The sequence below is a fragment of the Equus asinus genome, chromosome 6 (genome assembly GCF_041296235.1).
Source record: "Equus asinus isolate D_3611 breed Donkey chromosome 6, EquAss-T2T_v2, whole genome shotgun sequence".
In the NCBI taxonomy this organism is placed as follows: Eukaryota; Metazoa; Chordata; class Mammalia; order Perissodactyla; family Equidae; genus Equus; species Equus asinus.
Window position 1 is genome coordinate 42,909,315 of NC_091795.1, and position 21,130 is coordinate 42,930,444.

General features: G+C 47.2%; 1 protein-coding gene across 2 annotated transcripts; it reads left to right on the plus strand.

Annotated features, from left to right (window-relative positions):
* Positions 1-12,317: 12,317 nt before the first annotated feature.
* On the plus strand, positions 12,318-19,666 carry CD207 (CD207 molecule). Of its 2 annotated transcripts, XM_070512780.1 has the most exons (7): positions 12,318-12,455; positions 12,553-12,669; positions 14,071-14,445; positions 15,040-15,191; positions 16,226-16,344; positions 16,846-16,859; positions 19,532-19,666. In XM_070512780.1, exons 1-7 carry the CDS (start codon positions 12,380-12,382, stop codon positions 19,624-19,626), a joined length of 948 nt encoding a protein of 315 aa, XP_070368881.1. In that variant the 5' UTR covers positions 12,318-12,379; the 3' UTR covers positions 19,627-19,666. The 2 variants fall into 2 exon arrangements, with proteins under 2 accessions (XP_070368881.1, XP_014692304.2); XM_014836818.3 differs by lacking the exon at positions 19,532-19,666 and having other exon boundaries at positions 16,846-17,809.
* Positions 19,667-21,130: the final 1,464 nt, after the last annotated feature.

Below are 21,130 nucleotides of genomic sequence, written 5' to 3' on the forward strand. Positions count from 1 at the left end.
CACAGGTGGTAGCATCTGGTTGCCCGAGTCCGGGTAATATGCCTGAGAGCCAGCTGCCAGGGGGTTCGGCAGAAGAAATGTCTGAGCCTCTTTGTCTTTTGACTTGGAGTTGGAGTCCTGTCTACCACTGATTTGGGGATTTCTCTTTATTAAGAAGGGTATTCATATCATGGACAGTCAAAAAAGACAACCATCTATGCAGCCCAACAGCCATATACACCTCTTTCCTCATACTGACACTTCCTCAAGCTGCTGTCACCTGACCTAGTGCAGCTATATCTTATCCAACTGAAACTCACCCTCTTTCCAAGAGTAGACAACCCACTGTCTTTTAAGTTATTGCGTCCAGATCCAAGTGCAGCATCACTGAGCAACAGATCTTCCTCTTTAGTTCTGTCATGGTCCCTTCTGGGTATTCTGAAGTGTTATATTCAACGGTAAGTGGGAGGAAAAAGAAATAAAAATGAAATTAAATAAAATATAAATTAAAAATGTAAAAATATACATGACACAGCAAGAAGGAAATACAAGCTCTGGCTTTAATCCTCATTTTTGCCCTCATATAACCATTTATTCCGTTTTCCTTTTCCCGCTAGTCAGCACATCAACTGCTTGGGTTCTTTACTTGGTGGGATGAATCAAACATCTTACTTTGTTCGTCATCCTGTTTGCCAAGAGTTCCAGAAGAATTCCAGATTTTACAGGTTGAACTAGAAGATCCCCCAGGGTATCTATTGCTTCGGTTCCAGTCGTGGTCTTCCCTGCCCCTGTATTAGTCATCTATTACCGCATAAAAAATTACCCCAACGCCTAGTGGCTTTAACAAACATTTATTATCTCAGTTTTTGTGGGTCAAGAATCCAGATGCAGCCTACGTGGGAGCCTCTGACTCAAGGTCTCTCATGAGGTTGCATTCAGGCTGTTGGTTGGAGCTGTGATCTCATCTGAAGACTCAACTGGTGGGGGAGGGTCATGCTTCCAAGCTTACAAGGGCAGGAGTATCAGGAGGCAGAGATCATTGGGGGCCATTTTATTTTATTTTATTTTTATTTTTTTAAATGAGTTATTGATAGGTTGCGATCTTGTGAAATTTCAGTTGTACATTAATGTTTGTCAGTCATGTTGTAGGTGCACCACTTCACCCTTTGTGCCCACCCCCCACCCCACCTTTCCCCTGGTATCCACTAAACTGTTCTTGGTCCATAATTTTAAATTCCTCATATGAGTGGAGTCATACACAGATTATCTTTCTCTCGCTGGCTTATTTCACTTAACATAATTCTCTCAAGGTCCATCCATGTTATTGCAAATGGAATGATTTTGTTCTGTTTTGCAGCTGAGTAGTATTCCATTGTATATATGTACCACATCTTCTTTATCCATTCGTCTGTTGCTGGACACTTAGGTTGCTTCCACGTCTTGGCTATTGTAAACAGTGCTGCAATAAACATTGGGGTGCATAGGACTTTGGGGATTGCTGACTTCAAGCTCTTTGGATAAATACCCAGTAGTGGGATGGCTGGATCGTATGGTAGTTCTATTTTTAATTTTTTGAGGAATCTCCATACTGTTTTCCATAGTGGCTGCACCAGTTTGCATTCCCACCAGCAGTGTATGAGGGTTCCTTTTTCTCCGCAACCTCTCCAACATTTGTTGCTATTAGTTTTAGATATTTTTGTCATTCTAACGGGTGTAAGATGATATCTTAGTGTAGTTTTGATTTGCATTTCCCTGATGATCAGCGATGATGAGCATCTTTTCATGTGCCTATTGGCCTTCAGTATATCTTCTTTGGAGAAATGTCTGTTCATGTCTCCAGCCCATTTTTTGATTGGGTTGTTTGATGTTTTGTTGTTGAGTTGCGAGAGTTCTTTATATATTATGGATATTAATCCTTTGTCAGATATATGACTTGCAAATATTTTTTCCCAGTTAGTGGGTTGTTTTTTTGTTTCAATCCTGTTTTCATTTGCCTTGAAGAAGCTCTTTAATCTGATGAAGTCCCATTTGTTTATTCTTTCTATTGTTTCCCTTCTCTGAGAAGGCATGGTGTCCGAAAAGATCCTTTTAATACTGATGTCAAAGAGTGTACTGCCTACATTTTCTTCCAGAAGCCTTATGGTTTCAGGTCTCACCTTTAGGTCTTTGATCCATTTTGAGTTTATTTTGGTGAATGGTGAAAAAGAATGGCCAATTTTCATTCTTTTACATGTGGCTTTCCAGTTTTCCCAGCACCATTTGTTGAAAAGACTTTCTTTTCTTCATTGTATGCCCTCAGCTCCTTTGTCAAAAATAAGCTGTCCATAGATGTGTGGTTTTATTTCTGGACTTTCAATTCTGTTCCATTGATCTGTGCACCTGTTTTTGTACCAGTACTGTGCTGTTTTGATTACTGTAGCTTTGTAGTATGTTTTGAAGTCAGGGATTGTGATGCCTCCCGTTTTGTTCTTTTTTCTCAGGATTGCTTTAGAAATTTGGGGTCTTTTGTTGCCCATTGGGGGCCATTTTAGAGGATACCTACCACACCCCATTTGTGTTTCAGTGAACCTTCTTCCCTTGGTTGTCAGTATCAACCATCCTATGTGGTGGACATGGAGGTATATTTCCAAGATCCCCCTTCAAAGGAGAACAAGTTGCCCCAACTGTTGGGAGGGCTGTCAACAGATGGTCTCCAGCTGTCAACTCCTTCAGGGAGCCTCAGTTACACAGATTCCCTCAACCAAGGGCATGTCCTTCTCTGGGTGGCGTATACCCAATGATCCAGGGCTAATCAGGTGTGGCCATTTTGGCCCAACGTAGGACAACTCTGGTGGGTCATATGCGCTCCAGAGCTTCCCGTGGGGTTAACTGAGGTTTGTTGGGCCTGCACTACAGTTCAAAAGTTCAGTTTCTCTCTCTTCCCAATCCTGCTTCCTCCCACTCCCTACCCCAGATGTTGATCCTTCATATGTATCCTTTACAACAAACTCCATCTCAGTGTCTGCTTCTGGAAAACTCAGTCTGAGACATTGCCAAACCTGTGATCATTTTTTTAAAAACCTGTTTTCCCAGTGGCATGAGATGATTGAAATAGCCTTGTAGCAGTCTCAGCTCCTAATTCAGGGGAATCATTGTTGAGTGCCCTGTTAGAAATATTTGTCCTCTGGCCACCCTAAGTCAGCAGATCCAGAGTTTCAGAAATAGGAAGTAAAACCCTGGAAGATGGGTCATTATATGACAATGTGAGAGATATTACCTATTTATACTCCCTGGTACCCAGGTCTATGGATTTTTTTTTGAAGAAATAGTCCTTTTATGCTACATGCTGCAGAACAGCTCCCAACATTTCAAGATGTTGTCTCCCAGCTGGTACTAGAACTGACTCTTCAATAGACGAGTCCACTCTTCTACAAGGCCAGCTGTTCTGGGTGATGGAATACATGATAAGTCCAGAGAAATGGGCACAAGCCCTTTGCCTTTCTTCTTTCACTCTGAAGTGAGTTCCTTAGAGAAGGGATACGTTGTATGGGATGCTATGACTTTCAATAAGTGGCTATGGATGGTGTTGCTGACAGAAGCATGGCAAACAGTGAGAACAAACCCAAATCCAAAACAAGTTTCTTGGCAATGAAGACAAAGCACTGCCCATTCATGATGGCAGGTGTCTAAAGCAATCAATCTGCTATTAGGTGGCAGTTTGATTCACCTAGGGAATGGTACCATTTTGAGGGTTCAGAGTTAGCTGCTGTGCTGGCAGATTGGGTACTCAGCAGTGGCAGCACCAGTGAGGAGAAATCCGTGCTGTTGAGCCTACGAATAGCTTCCATACATGACACTTTGAACATGAACCCAGTGAGTAATTACTAAGAGGCTGGGCAAAGAAGCTGACTTTCATCCACAGAAGGGTCATCTGGTCCACTGATTATTAAGAGTGTCTTCTTCTAGGGGACTCTTAGGTGAGTATTGATGTAGGACAAGCATATTCTCACACTCTGGGCCAATTCGTAATCCTACTCCTCATGGAAAAGTTCCAATGTGATCAACATGTTACTAGGTAGCTGAATGTTTCCACCCCTAGGTGTGGAGAAGTAGGAGTATCATTATTATTAATGATGATAGTAACACTTATTGAGTGCTACTATATGCTTGAGTTTGTATTAACTCATTGAATCTCTATCAAAACCATATGAGATAGATATCATTACCATACCCATCTTACAGGTGAGGCAGTTGCAGCACAGAGAAGTTAAGTAACCTGCCCAGGGTTATGTATTGAAAGTGGTCAACCTAGATTTGAACCCCAGTGGTCTGGCTCCAGAGCCCTTGTTCTCAAATGCCATGCTGTGCCATCCCTTTGTCCCAGTCTCTCTGACCTTCCTTCTCCCCTCCAATGTGTCACACTCCCTCGGGACCCCGCTCCTGCGGGAATGCCTCTTTCTCTGTCACTAAAGTTTACTTCCACTTTTCTTTCAGATGTCAGCTCAAATGTCACTTTCCAGAGAAGCCTCTCTAATCCCTGCAGACAAAGTTGGCTTCTCTTTTACGTGGCTCTGAGCAAGATGTTTCCACCTAAAGCTGTCTCACTACCCTTGAACTGACACAGGTGACAGAGGCTCCCCAAATCGTCCACCCAACCAGCATGTGGCAGAGCCAGGATTCCAGGGCTCACGTTTTTCCACTGGATCAGCGGTTTTCAACCCTGCTGTACGTAGGACTCACTTCAAGAATTAGTAAAGATTCTGCCTGAGCCCCATCCCACACTGATTAAGTCAGAATCTTTGGGAATGGGGCACTGGCATTTTTACAAACGTGCTCCCAGGGTTGAGGACCACTGCGCTAGGCCCTAGACGTGTACCTCTCATTCTCCTCCCACCCCACCCAGGGAAGGGGGCTCTGGGCAAGGGCTGTGTGAACATGTGGTTCTCATGTAGTTGAGAGTCAGATATATTGCGAGAAATAGATTTATTTGCAGGAAATAAAAGCACGCACCTATATCTCTGTACTATGTTTTAAACAAAAGTAGTTTGAAAAAATGTCATGTTTTACACCACTTTAAGCTACAGTTTTTTTTGTTGTTGCTTTAGGCTTAATCAGGGATATACTTTATATATGAAGTATGTACATAATATATATGTATTTTGTATATATATATATACTGCAAGAAGGCAGGTAGATGCTAAGAATTATCTAGAGAGAATTGCACTCTCCTGCAGGGCAGGGAGCATGGCTGTTTTGTTTGAGGCTGAATCCTCAACGCCTAGCATACAGCTTGGCACACGGTAGGCACTTGATAAATTTCTCTGGATGAAGAAATGAACGCCTGAGTGAATGAAGGAGCAGCAATACCATCCATTCTGTGGGGAGGTTCCCAATGGAGATATGGTGGGAGACTCCCATTCTAAGCATCCTGGGTCAAAGCAGCAGCTGCAAGGACATCTCTAGGGAGCAGCAGAGGCAAAGGAAGGTTTAAAGTTCCACTTAGGGAAACTGACTCAGCTAATGAGCCAGCTCGAGAGCTTAGTGGGGGAAAGAAGTTTGTAACCTTAGTAAGATGGGAAAAGAAACTAAAAGCAGAAAATTGCAGCTGAGAGCAGTTATCTCACTTACTTTGTGAAAAAGAGCAAAATGGAAAAGTTTGGAAAAAGAAAACTGATGTTGAAGTTGAAAAGGAGAGTTGGAGGGAACCATACACAGCATTGGTGTGTAAAGTGAGCAGTGTTATGATTTATTAGAATGCGGGTGTATGTTGGGGTTTTGTAATTTATTGGCTGGATGATTTTAGTTTGTAGAGGACAGTATGTCCTGTTGTGGGACTGAAGTTATTATTGTGGGATTCTGGGTTTGGGTGTAGGTTTGAGTAGCACACGCAGTGCAAAAAAGTCCCATTCAGGCAATATTGGATATTGGGTTTCTTGCTGGGTTTTACTTTCTCTGGGAACTTGACTCTAATCACCAAGCAGGATCCATGAGGTTAAGTACTAAGTGATTATGACACAAGTTATTTATACATTATCCATGGAGGTGAAAGGTCAGCTCTCATTCCATCCCCTCACTTCTGGGGGATGGGACCCTGGCCAAGAGCAAGGTGAAATATGGATGAATGCATCATAGAATATATACCACGGGTTATGCTGTTGTCGTTGTCAGTTCTTCAGTTCCTCCTTGTAAGGAACTAGCGCTAACTCCTGACCAGTGTGGTTAAGCGGACAGTTTCGATTCTGGGGATTCTCTTCTGGGTATTCCAGGAGGTCTCTTCCCCAAAAGGCTGGGGCTACTCTCATTTTCACCTCTTGTCCTTTTCTCTGTCCAAGGCCGTAATCAGCAGTTCTCCATCATAGCTCAGGTCTTGTATGATCTGAGAAGAATGGCTGGGGGTGCAGGGTGGATGGGAGAGGCTGTGATTCTTGTCCCGTGTTGAGCCTGTGGTCTCTACAGCTCTGGGGACCCCTAAAAGTTAACTAGACTTCAATAACCCGCTTTCTGAATGAGCTGGACTGGTTACAAAGCACCTTTATGATTTCCCACCATTTCACCTTCGAATTTGTCTTCCTTCCTTGTTCTTTCTCACACCTGGATGGAACCTCAGGCAGGTATCATAGCTTTTCTGTTCACATTAGTATACCCCCAAAATCCAGTCAAATCATCACAAAAGAACATCTCTCATTGAATTAGCCTTTCTCCTCCTCCCCAGCCAGGCTCCAGTCTTGGAAGTATGAGACGGCAGAGGGGGCTTGACTTTTCGTCTCCTTCCCCTCCTGTCTCTCTTCCTCACTCCTACCCATACCCATCCCTAAACTGCACCTTGCCCCAGGTGGCAGAAAGGTCTTCCATGACCGGAACAGTTGAAATCTGGTATTTGAGACCTCTAGGTGGAGCATATTCTAAATGCCAATTCATTTTCTTCGGCATGCTTTTGGGGGTGTTTGGGAGACCCATATTGTGGAGATGTCTCACTGGCTCTTGGCACAGCGATGCCTCTTCTGGCTGTCTGCTTATGGCCTTGCCTCAGCGCCTGCTTTCCTGTGGGCCCTCCACACACTCCTCCAGGTGCTCCGTATCAGCACAGTCCCTCTCAATCAACAAAGAATAACTTCCTACTAGGGGAGCCCAAGTCTGGTCCATTGACACATATCTTTTCCCCAACAAACTCTGGAAGAGCAGATTTTGCCTTTGAATTTTGCCTTTCTTCCCTACTCTGGTGTCCCAAGGCAGTAGCTAGCTAAAGCTTCTTACCTTAGATTCCCCCCCCCCCCCCACCTTTTGAATAGACCATTTTTTAGAGCAGTTTTAGGTTTACAGCAAAATGGAGCAGAAAGTAGAGAGTTCTCATATACCCCCTGTCTCACCCCCCTCCCCCAGCCTCCTCCACTATCAATATCCTTCATCAGAGTGGTACATTTGTTATAATTGATGAACCTACGTTGACATGTCACTATCACCCAAAGTCCACGGTTCACATTAGGGTTCACTCTTGTTGTATATTTGATGGGTTTTGACAAATGTATAATGACATGTATCCATTATTACAGTATCATACAGAAGAGTTTCACTGCCCGAAAAATCCTTTGTGCTCCATCTAGTCATCTCTCCCTCTCCTATAACCTCAGGCAACCACTGATCTTTTTACTGTGTCCATAGTTTTGCCTTTTCCAGAATGTCATATGGTTGGAACCACATAGTAGGTAGCCTTTTCAGATTGACTTCTTTCACTTAGTGATATGCATATAAGGTTCCTCCTTGTCTTTTCGTGGCTTGATAGTTCATTTCTTTTTAGTGCTGAATAATATTCCATTGTCTGAATGTACTGCAGTTTTTTTATCCATCTGAAGGCCTTAGATTTTCATTCCTGTGTCAGGTACCAGACTCTATATCTCTCAAACTCCAGGGATATATAACAAGTTTTCTGAATGGCTCTGTTAAGGCTACTCTAACTTAATACGGTGAGGAAGTGTGGTAGGTAGAAAAATGGCCTCAAAGATGTCCCTATCCTAATCCCCAGAACCTGGGAGTATGTTAAGTTACGTGGCAAAGTGGAATTACAGTTGCTAATCGCCTGACTTTAAGATAGGGAAATTATCCTGGATTACCTGAGTGGGCCCAATGTAAGAGTCTTTAAAAGTAGCAGCAGGAGGCAGAAGACTCAGTGTCAGAATGATGGGATGTGATGAAAACTCAACCTGCTGATGCTGATTACGAGCCCAGCAATGTGGGTGCTAAAAAGGGGAGTAATTTTTCAAGGGAAGAGATTCTTGATATAGAATGGGGGTGGGAAGGATGCTGGAGAAAATACACAGGAACTGTCCCATTCAAGACTTATATAAATATATGCACAGTTTTAGTTAGATATAGCAATCTATACAGATGTAGCTGTAGATACCTATACACATAGATAGTTAGGAAGAATGGACTGTGTATGGCTGGGTTTTTGTTTTCTGGATGGTAGGTAATTTTTTTTCTTTGTGCTTACCTGCATTTTTTCTATAATGAATATCATGTTATACAATAAAGACATAAAAGATTTAAAAATAAACTATGTATACTTCTTCCAAGAGCCCTTTGTAACTTTCCTGACGTGAATTTGCCCACTTAAGGCCACAGGCAAGAGCTCTTTGACTTGGATTGTTCAGAGCCACCTCCTCTGCCTGGAACACAGCGATTCGTCCATGTAGCCAGCTTGCCCACACATATCCATACCACACCGCTTATTATGGCACCAGATAATGGCCTGTTCACTGAGGTCTGGCCCATTGTCACTGTTCCAGAGAAAGCTGCCCCTATATGATGTCCTAAGAAAGGGGAGCACATTCCCAAGATCAAGGGGGACCGAGAGAAGCCCCTTGTAGTGTCCTCGGTCCGTTTCAGTCTTGGGAGAGACTTCCCTTCTCCCTAGGACTAAGGATTCCATATTTTCAACAAGAGGAACACTGTTTCTGAGGGCAGGGCTATGGCTATCTTTGTCCTTGCACCTGGTGCACAGCAGGCATTCCAAATGAATAGATGGATGAATGGTCTCACCTCCCACTCCTTTCTTCTTGGCTTCTCTGCCCTATCCCTGTTCCCAGGGCACACATCCAGAGAGCGACATGGAATCCCTTGATTATCTGGGATCTGCCAGTCAAATCCCACATTACATTATACACGAGAGTCCCCCTCTGAGGCCTGTGGAGCAGGCCTGACCAGCTGTAATAGCATCTCCTTTTTCATTTCATAGTCATTCTCCCCTCTCCTCTCCCCACTTCTCCTCCTCTGTCCTCTCTCCCTGGTTTATTGTCCACTCTAGTTTCCTCCATGCCTTGAGGAGGGACTCAGATTGCTACTCCTTGGGGATGATGCTGGCCCTGCTGGGGCATTTCAAACAACCTGGGCCTCTTTTCCACTCCAACTGATTATGTCGGTGGTCCAAGCCCAAGCGTAAGGAGAGTCCCAACCAGAGAAGAGGAGAAGTGGCCCAACTGCTTCCTTTCTCCACCCTTATCCAGAAAAGGTCCCAGAACCCCAGGAGCGTGACAAATGGGGAAACAGAAAAATGGGCCCGAACTTCCCTTTCTTTCAACACAGCAGTGAGTTTTGGTCACTCTAGGTCTGGCTCAAAGTTCCTCCTCTGTTTGGAAGAGCTGGGACGGCCTGAGTGTCTGGGAGAATCACCCATTTTCCTGGCTGGAAATCATGGCTGAGGCACCCACCTCCTGCTGTCTTTTCTCCTCCCAAGCTGTCAGGCCAGGGGCCACATAGAGCGCCCAGAGGGACAGGCTGCAGATGGACTCAGTAAATACCTGCAGATGAGTATGGCCACAGGAAAACAGCTGTGACTCACTCCTTCCTCACCAAGTGGGAAATGAAACTCCTTATGGCTGGGACTTTATACCCACTATCTCTGAAACCCCAGGGGGCCCACGGCCCAGGATTCTGGTTGCTTCTTTCTCGGTTTCCTCATGTTGGGTCTGGATCAGTCTTTTGCCCAGTGATGAGCAGAATATCTACCTGAGGTCTCCACTTTCATCACTTGGAGTAAATGCTCCCCAACCTTGATGAGGCTTCTGTATCCTTTCCTGGGACAGCTGACAGGGCTTATGGGCATTGCCTCAATAACTCATTCTATAAACCAGCAGAGGTTTGGGAAAAGTCAACTTTTTGACACAGAGGGAAGGGGCCAGACACCCTCAAGTTGTGCTGTGTGTCAGCTTCTCTCCCTCAAATGCCTTAGGGGGAGACCAGGACCCCCAAGGGTGCCTTTTACCAGAGTCTTGAGTAACTCAGATTCTTATCCACCCCTCTGGGCCCTGGACTATAGCAAGTGTGTGGATGTAAGGCCAGGAGCCAGGAGCAGAAGAGTGGAGGTGACTCTGGGGTTAGACTGGGTACCAAGCAGGAGAGTCCAGAGGCAGAACATTCTAAGCTCTTCTGAGCCCTTGTGGAACCCAGGCTCTGCAACTAGATGAGCAGCCTGAAGAGAGTGGGTGTAGTTGTAAACATTCAGAGACAGGCAGTGAGTTAGTGAGGCCTTCAATTTGCGGTGTTAGCTAATGTCAAAGATTAGAACAGATAGCAGCCCTGGAAGCTATAGACAGAATGTGGGTAGAAAGGAGATGAGATAGGATGAATGGGTCACCATCATTGTGAGCCAGCCTCTTTCCTAGCACTTGGGAAGTGTGGGGTGGAGCCCTCTTTGCCTTTCCTCTTCCAGTCAGAGAAGGAGCTCCAGTCTGAGGCCTAGTCAGCCTGGAGAGAAGCAGCAAGGGGCCTATAGGTACAATGGGCTGAGCACATCACTCATCAAAGGCAGCAGTGTAGGTGGCTAGTTCCTTGGCCCTGCTCTCTTAGCTTCCAACCCTTGTCCCTGACACTACTCTGTCATCCAGATCCACTGGCTCAGACTCAGCAAGTCTGGGCCAGCTTTGTGGTCCTGTGGCCAGAGTTCTTGTGCATTCTTGGGTAAGGTGTAAATCACACTTCCCTCATGCCTGTGCTACGGAAATGAATGAGAACTGCTGGAAAGAAGCAGTAGCTTCTGGAAGACAGATCTCAGTCCATAGACTATAGGTTTCAGAGTTGAGTAATGATGAGCCATCAACTCTTCCATTCATTTATCTTCCATCTATCCATCCATCGATCCTCCATCCATCCATCCATCCATCCATCCATCCATTCATCTAATTATCTGGACTAACTTCTTTCCTTTTCTCCTTCTCTCCCTCTCTCCTTTCCTCTCTTTCCTACCTTCCAAGAAATATTTGTTTAGAATCTGTTATATACCAGGTTTCTCAGATCCTCAGACTTCTTCAAAGCATGAGAAGCTGCCCAGGAGAAAACTTAGTCCTTCATTGAGCCCCCAAATAGTTCCTCTCTGCCTTGCACATCTCCCATATATGAAAGAACAGTTCTTAGTTGAGCCTACCCACTTTGGGAAGGTGACGTGTGCAGGAAGCGGGGAGGAGAATCCACATCTTACACTTATATTTTGAATCGCCAAGCCCATTTTATAAAGGGATACTGTATCATCTAAGATGCCTTGACAACAGAAAGGAGGATATTCTATTGCAGTGGTCTCTTTATGGTCTCCCTGCCTCCAGGCTCCCCACGCCCTAATCTATGCTGCTCACCATGATCAGAGCAATCATTCTGCAATGTCCCTGTCCTTATCTCTCTCCTGCCTGAAGACATCCATAAGCCAGAGTTCAAGCTTCTTAACATGACCCAAGAGGATTTCCATGATTTGACCCCAGGTGCCTCTTTAGCCCATGCCCTGCCGGCTGCTGTCATATATTGTACATGCCAACATTGCCAAACTACTTCCAGTTTGCCAGACACTCCATGCCGTCTTTTGACTCCATAGTTTTGAATATGCTAGTCTTTCTACTTTTGGAAATTTTCCCCATTACTCCTTTCTCTGTACTTCCTTTGAAGTGTGTATATTCTTCTATTGTTATGCTCATCACCTTGTAGTGTAATTTATTTCCTCAGGCGTGTCTTTCTTACCGGACCATAAGCTGCTTGAGTGCAAAGACTGAGCTATTCAGCTTTGTGGCCCAGTCCTGGTCCAGTGCCTGGTACCTAGAAGACACTCAATATGTGTTTGTGGGATGAATGGACGGGTGGATGGATGATAGATGAGGGGAATCTTATAAGAGAAATAGGATAGCCTTGGGACAAGATGGTTAAAGTGTCTGTGTAACAGACCCCCCCAGAGAAGAGGACAAATGGCTTCTTCCTGAAAGTTTAGATCTTTAAGGGGAAGACTGAGCTGTGGCCTAGGCTAGGCAAGGTGTGTAAGTCAGGAATGGGGAACTTTGGGATGACATGATGGCTTCCTGTGGGACTCACTTCCTTTTTCCTCTAGATAAAAGGTCCTTGGAGAGAGAGCCAGCTGGAAGCACCTGTGCTGCAAGGGTGAGCGTGCGGGATGAAGGCTGCAGAGAGCGAGGTCCCTGATGCACACTTCACTGTAGATAAACAGAACATCTCCCTCTGGCCCCGAGGCAAGCACCAGTCACTGCTCAGAACGGGCTCCGTGCTCTCTGCCCAAACCCGCTGTTTGCCGGTCCTTCAACAAACATTCTCTTCTTCTTTCAACAGAGCCTCCTCCCAAGATGGGTCCGTCTCTGGTTCTGAGGAAACTTCTCACAGTCCGTGCTGCAGTAATCTTCCTGCTGCTGGTCCTGGTCGCCTCCGTCACACTGCAGGCCATTCTCTGTAAGTCCTCAGGCTTAGCTGTCTGGGCCTGGTCCTTCTCCACAGCCAGTCAGCTCCCTCGACATCCGGACCCTCTCTTTCCTGCTCTCCAGTGGTGTCTCCCACCTGTGGCTTTTCATTTGTCTCTTTTCTCCTCCTTTCACGTGCAGTCCCAAGCTCCCTGTCCCCACAAGATGCACTCCTGCTCTCTTCTTCCCAATTCTGGGGAGATTTTCCTGAGTGAGACCAGCACTTACCTGCTTGTGCACAAAGATATGCTCTTTTGTCCCCAAGAAATGTTCACCTATTTCTTCATCCCATGTCATTTTCTCCTCCATCTCTAAGCTCTGTGTCCCTTCGATTCAGAGTCTTTTGGGCAGCCCCCAACAGTCAGCAAAAGGTTTCCTGTCCCCACAAGCAATGGGGTCCCCACTATACCCTCAGCCCCAAATGGCTAGATGGAGAATGTGGCCAACGAGCCAACCCATGGCCATGGTTCATCTGCTCGCCAGGACCCCTTTGCACTCTCTTCATCCTCCTGTTCTTGTGGAGCTCCTTCAAGGGAGGCTTCCTACTTCTTCACTGGTGTGTGACTTATCTTTCTTCCTCTTCTGGCTTTGGCAAGCCTCATGGCCTCTGCTGCTGGCAGAGCCTTCTTGCTCCCACTACGTCTCCAGAAAGCAGAGGGAGGGAACGTCTATCTTCTCCCTTTTAGGCCTTGGGATATTTTTGGTGTCAGACTTAGAGCCTCTGAGCAGAGTCTCCTCTGCTTTGAGACTTTCTGGTTTACTTTTGGTCTCCTCTATGGCACCCGAGCCTGTCACTTGAGCAGAGTGTGACAGTGGGTGGGATGAGGGAAGGGGAAAAGTGGTTTCATAAATCTTCCTGTCTGCACTCTCTGGAGAAGTCACTTCCAGAATAGAAGACTGCATGGCTGGCCCCTCGCATGGTCACGGGGGCCTGTGGACAGACGTGGGAGGGAAACTGCTGCCCTGGCTGATGGCCGCTGCAGGGGTCTCTGAAAAGACAGGGCTGGGAATCAAGTGACGGGGCCCAGAGGGATGTGGGGCAGGGACGAGGGGGTGGTTGAGGGCATCTTTTTGCCAAATATGCCCTGAACACTCAAAGAAAACTTAGGACTGGGTACTAATCCCCACTTCTGCTCTAACAGAGGGCCTGTGTTTTATCAATCTCTGCATTATCTGCAGCCACCAGAGTTCCTGGCACAGGGTAGGTGCCTACCGCAGGTTTGTTGAGTGAATGCATTATGAGTGAATGGAAGGTAGGTGACAGCTCTTTGGGTTGGGTCCTTGAGAAGCTTGAGCTTGTCCCTTCCCTTCCCTTCCTTTGATCACCCTGACAACACCCTCCTCCTGCCCCTGGGGATCCCCTTAGCTGACCTCTTCACTTTCTCAAATCCAGATTCCTGGTTTATGGGCACAATATCAGATGTAAAGAGCAATGCCCAGTTGCTGAAAGGTCGTGTGGACAACATCAGCACCCTAAGTTCTGAAATTAAGAGGAATAGAGGTGGCGTGGCGGCGACTGGCGTTCAGGTCCAGATGGTGAATGCCAGCCTGGATCGTGTGCGTTCTCAGATGCGGAGGTTGGAAACTGATGTGAAGGAAGCCAATGCTCGGATCCAGACGTTAACAAAAAGTTGGGAGGAAGTCGATAATTTAAACGCCCAAATCCCAGAGTTAAAAAGAGACTTGGACAAAGCCAGCACTTTAAATGCAAAGGTCCGGGCACTCCAGAGCAGCTTGGAGAATGTCAGCAAGTTGCTCAAACAGCAAAGTAAGTGACTCAGAAAAGAAGTCACTTTGCAAGCTGACTAGCAGCCCATGGGACCTTGCCAACTTCAGGCCTGAGGCCACTGGTCTGGGGTGTGGAGAGAGGAGGAGGGCAGAAATGCCTGGAAAGTTAAGAAGAGAGGGCTCAGCACTGGCACTGGGGAGGATTTAGGGACTGTTCAGGAGAGAGGCGACCAGGGACCAGCTAGGGCTCCCATACCAAGGCACACAATATACAAGCATTAGGGAGGCCTCTGTTCTGGCCCAAACCTAGCCATTTTCTATTACGTTCCTTGCCTAGAGACCATAGGCTCAGCGACTTGTGATGGCCAATCGAGAATTGTTTCTCCTTCGTGAGAGAGACAGATTCTTGATCCATCTTCTCTCACTCTCCCCTCTCTGAGCCCAGGGTCTCTACTAATCTCAGTCAGACTTTCAGAACCTGAGAGAGTGTCCCCTAGCCCCTACCCAAGGACCCAAGGACCCCAGAGCCCAGCCCCATTCACTGTTCCTCTGGGATCCCACTCAAGTACTCCTTCCCAGCCAGCACCCAGAGGAGACAGGACACCGGTGGTCACCTTTCACACTTGTTCCCCAGATGACATCCTCCAGGTGGTTTCTCAAGGCTGGAAGTACTTCAAGGGGAACTTCTATTACTTTTCTCGTGTCCAAAAGACCTGGTACAGTGCCCAGCAGTTTTGTATATCCAGGAATTCACATCTGACCTCAGTGACCTCAGAGAGTGAACAGGTGAGTGCTGTTGCCCCCATGGGCTCTAAGAAGGGGCTGTATGAGTAGCTGTACCAGGCAGGAGGGGCAAGATTATACTGTGGTGACAAAAATCCCCAAATAGCAGTGACCTAATGATGAAAGATTATTTCTCATTTATACTACACCTTCTGCTCATGGTGGTTACTTGAAGATCCAGGTCAAAGGAGACTTCATCTCAACAGTTGTTTCCACGATTGCTGAGGCAGGAAAGGGAACATGACAAATTTGCATTGGCTCTTGAAGCTTCTGCCTGGAAACAACAGATGTAACTTCTGCTCACATTTCATTGGCCAAAGCAAATTACGCGATACTCCTAGCTTCCAAGAGGGCAGGGAGGTACAATCTTTCAAGTGCCGCAAAACCAGAAATATTTTTGAAATGCGTTAATGACACTATATAACCCAAGAAGCCTCCCACGTGGTGAGGCAGAATACGGAATAAACCCCTTCCATACAGGAGGTGGGCTAGCAGCACAGGAAGGAGCATGGGCCCTGGGGTCAGTTTAGAGTCCCAGCCCTGCCTCCAACTGGCCCCAGAGCCCAGGGTAGATTATGCAACTTCCTTAGGCCTCAGCTTATTAATTGACAAAATGTTCATGATAATGGTACCTCCCTCCGAGAATAAATGAGTAAATGCATACCTGTGCATCTAAATGCATAGTGCCTTGTGTATATTAAGTGCTCACTAAATATAGCTATTATTAGGGGGGCTGTTCTCCTGGGGTCCCTGCTCTGGGGTTTAGCTGAGTCTTTCCTGTGCCTGAGCCTCTGCTTCCTGAGGGGCAGAAAGGCCTGAGTCCTGAGTCTGTCAGCTGCAGGGCAAAGACAAATCATAATTTGGATGATGGACTCTGGGCTCTGGGCAGGGACAGGAAAAGGTTTGAGAGAGGTCAGCGTGCATGGTGTGTCTTGGGTTCAAGGACTGTCACTGAGGACAGGGCAAGAGCACCCAGAGAGACACATGTGTCCACTGTGAGTCATGGCAGCGTCTCTGCTCATTCGTCTTCCCCACAGGAGTTTCTCTACAAGGCAGCAGGTGGCCTTCTCCACTGGATTGGCCTGACCAAAGCAGGGAGTGAGGGGGACTGGCACTGGGTGGATGACACTCCATTCGACAAGGTCCAGAGTGCCAGGTGAGACCCCAGAGCCCTCCTTCCCAGCCTGGCTTCCCAGGCCAGGGCCAGGGCATGAAGGGTTAGGTGACATTTCCCCCAACTACAGAGTTTGTGATTCTCCCCTGTCCTAGGGTGGCAGGAGCATTGAACCGAGATCTAGTTCACTTCTGCCACTAATTGGCTGTGGGACCAGGGATGAATCCATGGCCTCCCTGTGCCCTCTAAGGTTTGGCAGCATGGCCCTCCACCCTGCTTCAGCAGGGACCCTGTGCTCGGTTTGGGTCTTTGCACTGTGGTTTGCGTAGGACCGGGAGAGTGGTGGGCTGGTTCTCCCCTAACTTGGGGGGTGATTGTAGACTCACAGGTTGATAGGTCACCAATCCATCCCCTGCCTCTCTGGCTTGGGTACAAAAACTCGTGATGCTATCACCTAGGACCAAAGTTGAGATTGAAGTGACTCATTTCTTCACTGCTCTCCAACTTTGTAAATGCATTTTTCTTGTTTTTTTCTCATGGTAGATTCTGGATTCCAGGTGAGCCCAACAATTATGGAAGCAATGAACACTGTGCCAATATAAAGCTGTTCTCGCTTCAGTCGTGGAATGATGCCTCCTGTGACATAACACTCCTTTTCATCTGTAAACGGCCCTACACCCCATCAGAAGCGTGACAGGACTGGCCCCCAAGCTCACGTTTTGAGCTCCAAAGCTAGTCAAACTCAAGGAAATGCTGCTGTTTCCTCCATACTCCAGGGTCACTTTGCACCTTAATTTTTCTTGCTTCGAAATTGTCCCAAAGGCATCCTGGAGTCTGTCTGCCTTGGCTGGGAATTCTCCAACCCCATAGAGATAGCTGGAATGGAAAGGAGATCTTGGGTTAAAATGGGAGGGGAGGGTAGAGAGGATTTAGAAGTTCAAACTGCCTCAGTAAGGTAGATCAAGACCCATAATCTGGGGCAACACCCTGGGGGTCGCTTCCTTTCAGAGAAGCCTCAGTTTCATCACGTGGAAGTTACTGCAGACCACCCAGGCAATTTTCCTGATACCGAGACTCAGGGCTTTTCCAGCTGATGCCCCAGAATTCCCTGCTGTCCGCTTAGGCTGCCATGTTCTCAGCGGGAAGAGCTCTGCTCTTGGTGACCCTGTGCATGCCATGTCGCATCACCCTCTTTGTCACGTTGCTTGAGGTCTGAGCCTTTTCTTCCCTGGGATGGGCTCAGTTGGTTCAGATCAGGGGCCGACAAGAAACATGTCTCTTTTAGAGCTGGACCAGCAACCACGCTTCTTCTCCCCCGACGTCCCTTACTCGGTAAACTCCCGGCCCAGCTCTGTCTTCGTCCTCTGCCCAGCCCTCTGCCTCACCTCCCCGCACCTCTTCTTTCTTCCATATTTCCTCTCTTCCCATGCCCTGTGCAGGCGAAGTGGCCCTCAGTACCTACAGAGTTCAAGCCTCATTAGAATAAAGCTCTGCCCGGGTGAAGGCCTGCCTCAGTGTACCTTTTTATTCCTGGGTGTAGGGGTGATTGTGTGGGAAAGGCCATCTGCTTTGCTGGCCATGCAGTTCTGGGACAGTCTCAGGAAATGGTTGAGGGGTCAAAAACAACAAGGAGTGGGGAAGTTCCAGCCCTGGAAATGCCGCAGACAGCGCGCAGTCCTTACCCCTGGTTTTTACTGAAATCAAGTAGAGCGAGCTCTGCAGTGTCACGACTTTCTTGGTGGTCTTTCCTCTTGGATGTTCAGTGGACCATCTTCTAGCCTCTGGCTTTACTCCCGAGGGGCGACGCCTCAGGTTTCCCACTCTTCACAGAGACCCTGTTCACAAGCATTGGGTCCAAATCCCACCTCCGGCAGCCGAGGCAGGAATCCAGACCACAGCAGACAGAAGGGGAAGCAGGAAGGAACGCGATGAGCACAGGGGTGGGCTCAGCAGGGCGGCCTTCCCCTCCTTGGGGTCTTCGTTAGAGCCCTCCTTAGGGAGAGGACATTTTCCTTCAATGTCTGTGGCCAGCAGCATGGCGCTCTGGGTGCAAAGGGGTCGGGGCTTACAGCACTAGGAGAAAGCTTGAAGGACAAATGGGGATTTTAAAATGTGATGGATGAGGGATGGGTAGTCAGTGATTGCATCCATGCAGGATGCATTTGCAGGCCAGTTCCAGAGACTGTGGAGGTCTGAGGGGGTGAGTGGGTCAGGGAAGAGAAGATGGGCAGCCAGAACTGGGCTGCTGCGGGTATAAAAGAATTCTTCTACATCGCCCCTAAGGAATGTTTTGTTGTTCCTGCTCTTCACAGATTCAAATGAGCAATTACGGGAGGATTTTACTTCTTCCCCGTGTCAGCTATCTGGGCATAGCACAAGCTGATGTAGAAATTAAATACAAGTGATGGGCTCCAGAGCTGCCTCTAGGGAACTGCCCCTTTGTGTTTCTAGACATCGCGCTGCTCTCCATTTTGCTCTCATACTTGACGTATTAGTCACAATGTCTGGGCTGCCATGTTGAGTAGCATGGGACCCTGCTCCGCACTCCACCTTCCTCCCTGTGGTGGGCACTCGTTACTAAGGCAGCTGATTCACAGGCTCATATTGCAAGGCCTAAAAGTTCATGTGCTGCTGTGATGAGCCTTGCAGGGCCCCAAAAGCCTCATGTGAGTTCCCTTGCTCTCACCAGATATGCTGCCCCACCTGGAAAGTTCCCCTATTAACTGGACCACCTGCACTCAACCTAGTTTTCAACCTAGTGGGTTCCACCAACCCAGGAAACTATTCAAACAAGCCTGTCACATCCTCCTGCTGAAACCCGGGACACCTTGTCCTCTTGTTACTACAAAGCCTGCCTCCCACAGCCCTTGCTGGTTCACTCTGCTCCCAGGTGTAACCCCCGTGTGGCCCAAATGATGTGCAGTGTACTCTTCTTTGCACTGTGAGTGTATATGACTAATAAGTTAGTGTCAGTCTCATCTGTGTAGTGTCAGATGTCAAGTGTTCAGCCATATTGTACTATTTGGGGTGGGGAATTCCTTCCTTACTGCTATGAATTGAATGTGTCCCCTCAAAATTCATATGTTGAAACCCTAATCCCCAATGGGATTGTGTAGGAGGTGGTGACTTTAGGAGATAATTAGGTCATGAGAGTGGAGCCCTCATGATGGGATTCGTGCCCTTAAGAAGAGACACAAGAACTTGCTTCTTTCTCTCTGCTGTTCTCCAGGTGAGGGTACAATGAGAAGATGGTCGTCTGCAAACCAGGAAGAGAGTCCTTACAAGGAACTGAATCTACTGGCACCCTGGTCTTGGACTTCCTAGCCTCCAGAGCAGTGAAAAAGAAATTTCTCTTGTGTAAGCCTCTTAGTCTATGGTATTTTTGTTATAGCAGCCTGAGTTGATGAAGATTCTCACCGGTGGGGTGAATAGAAGGTGATCAGAACAAGGCTGGTCAGAGATCTCTGGTTGGTTCTGGTGTGAAGGGATGGGCGGGACAATCTGACCACTTCTCTGGGGAAAGAATGTGAACCTGAAAATATCCAGGGGATGATGCGGTTAACAGAGGGAAGTCGTGCTGGAAGGCCCTGAGTTAGAGAAAGGCTGGAGGGGCCATCATGGGGCATCAGCAGAAACCGGGAATAAGCAGAAGCCAGGAGGCAGAGAAGGAAAGCACGTGAGGAGTGTATCTGGCAGAGAAGGGAGAGTGGCGCAGAGGGAAGAGTAGCTGAGATGCGGAGAGGAGGGCAGCAGAGTGAACGCCCAAGGGCTCTGGCTGCTGAGGTTCCTGGTGCCACTCAAGATCCAGTCAGGCCCTCCTGATCCTCCTGGGTTCTGTGCGTGTGGATCCCATGGCAAGACTTGCCTCCTGCCCCCACCTGTTGCTGTTATTCCAAAGTGACAGAGCCCGAGTCAGTGAGGATGTGTTTTTATCTGGAGTCTGTGACCCATCCTGTAACTAGCCAGCAGAGCATTGCCATGGCCTCCTGCCTTCATGAAGCTGGGACGGCTGTTGCTTTGCCTTGTCTTGTGACCCTGGCTCACTTACCCCCACATGCAGGGCTCACCTCTCCAGTGAGGTCACTATATGGGTACCTGCCTTCTGCTGACAACCGGGCCTCACCCAAGAAGTCCCGGCCTTGACAGTGCTTCAGTCCCTATCTCAAGTGAGGGGCGGGCATCAGCAGTACTTGGCTCCTCAGGTCATGGACACTGTAATATTTCTAATAAAATTCCAGGAGTTTTTCCATTGTCAGATGGAAAGTTGGGAGCCAAAGACCAGTAAGAACTTAGTCTCACCTAACTTGTGTATTTATTTTATTACAGTAATTTTTTTCTGATTCAGCAGGCTAACAATTCTTGACACACTGTCTCTCAATGTTGCAATAAAGTACTATTGAAAAATCTGTACTTTTGTATTTGAATATAAAAGAAGAGGGACAAAAAATATTGGACTCATTCTTATGGATTGACGGATCCCAACTCTTGTGAACAGGTACTTACTGTAATATTTTACTTCTGTGTTTTCATGCTTCATCTATCTATCTATCTATCTATCTATCTATCTATCTATCTATCTTCTATCATCTATCTATCATCTATGTATCATCATCATCCATCTATCTTCTATCTATCATCTATCGATCGATCGATCTATCTGTCATCTATCATCTTCATCTATCTATCATCCATCTTCCTTCTTTCTGTTTCTTCCTCTCTTCTCAATTTCTTTCTTTCTCTGTTTTTCTCAACATTTGTCATGCTTTTGTGGTCCTTCTTTCACACTGAGTAGCCTCTTGCTGTAGATAACTTAGGGTTTCTGCCTCCC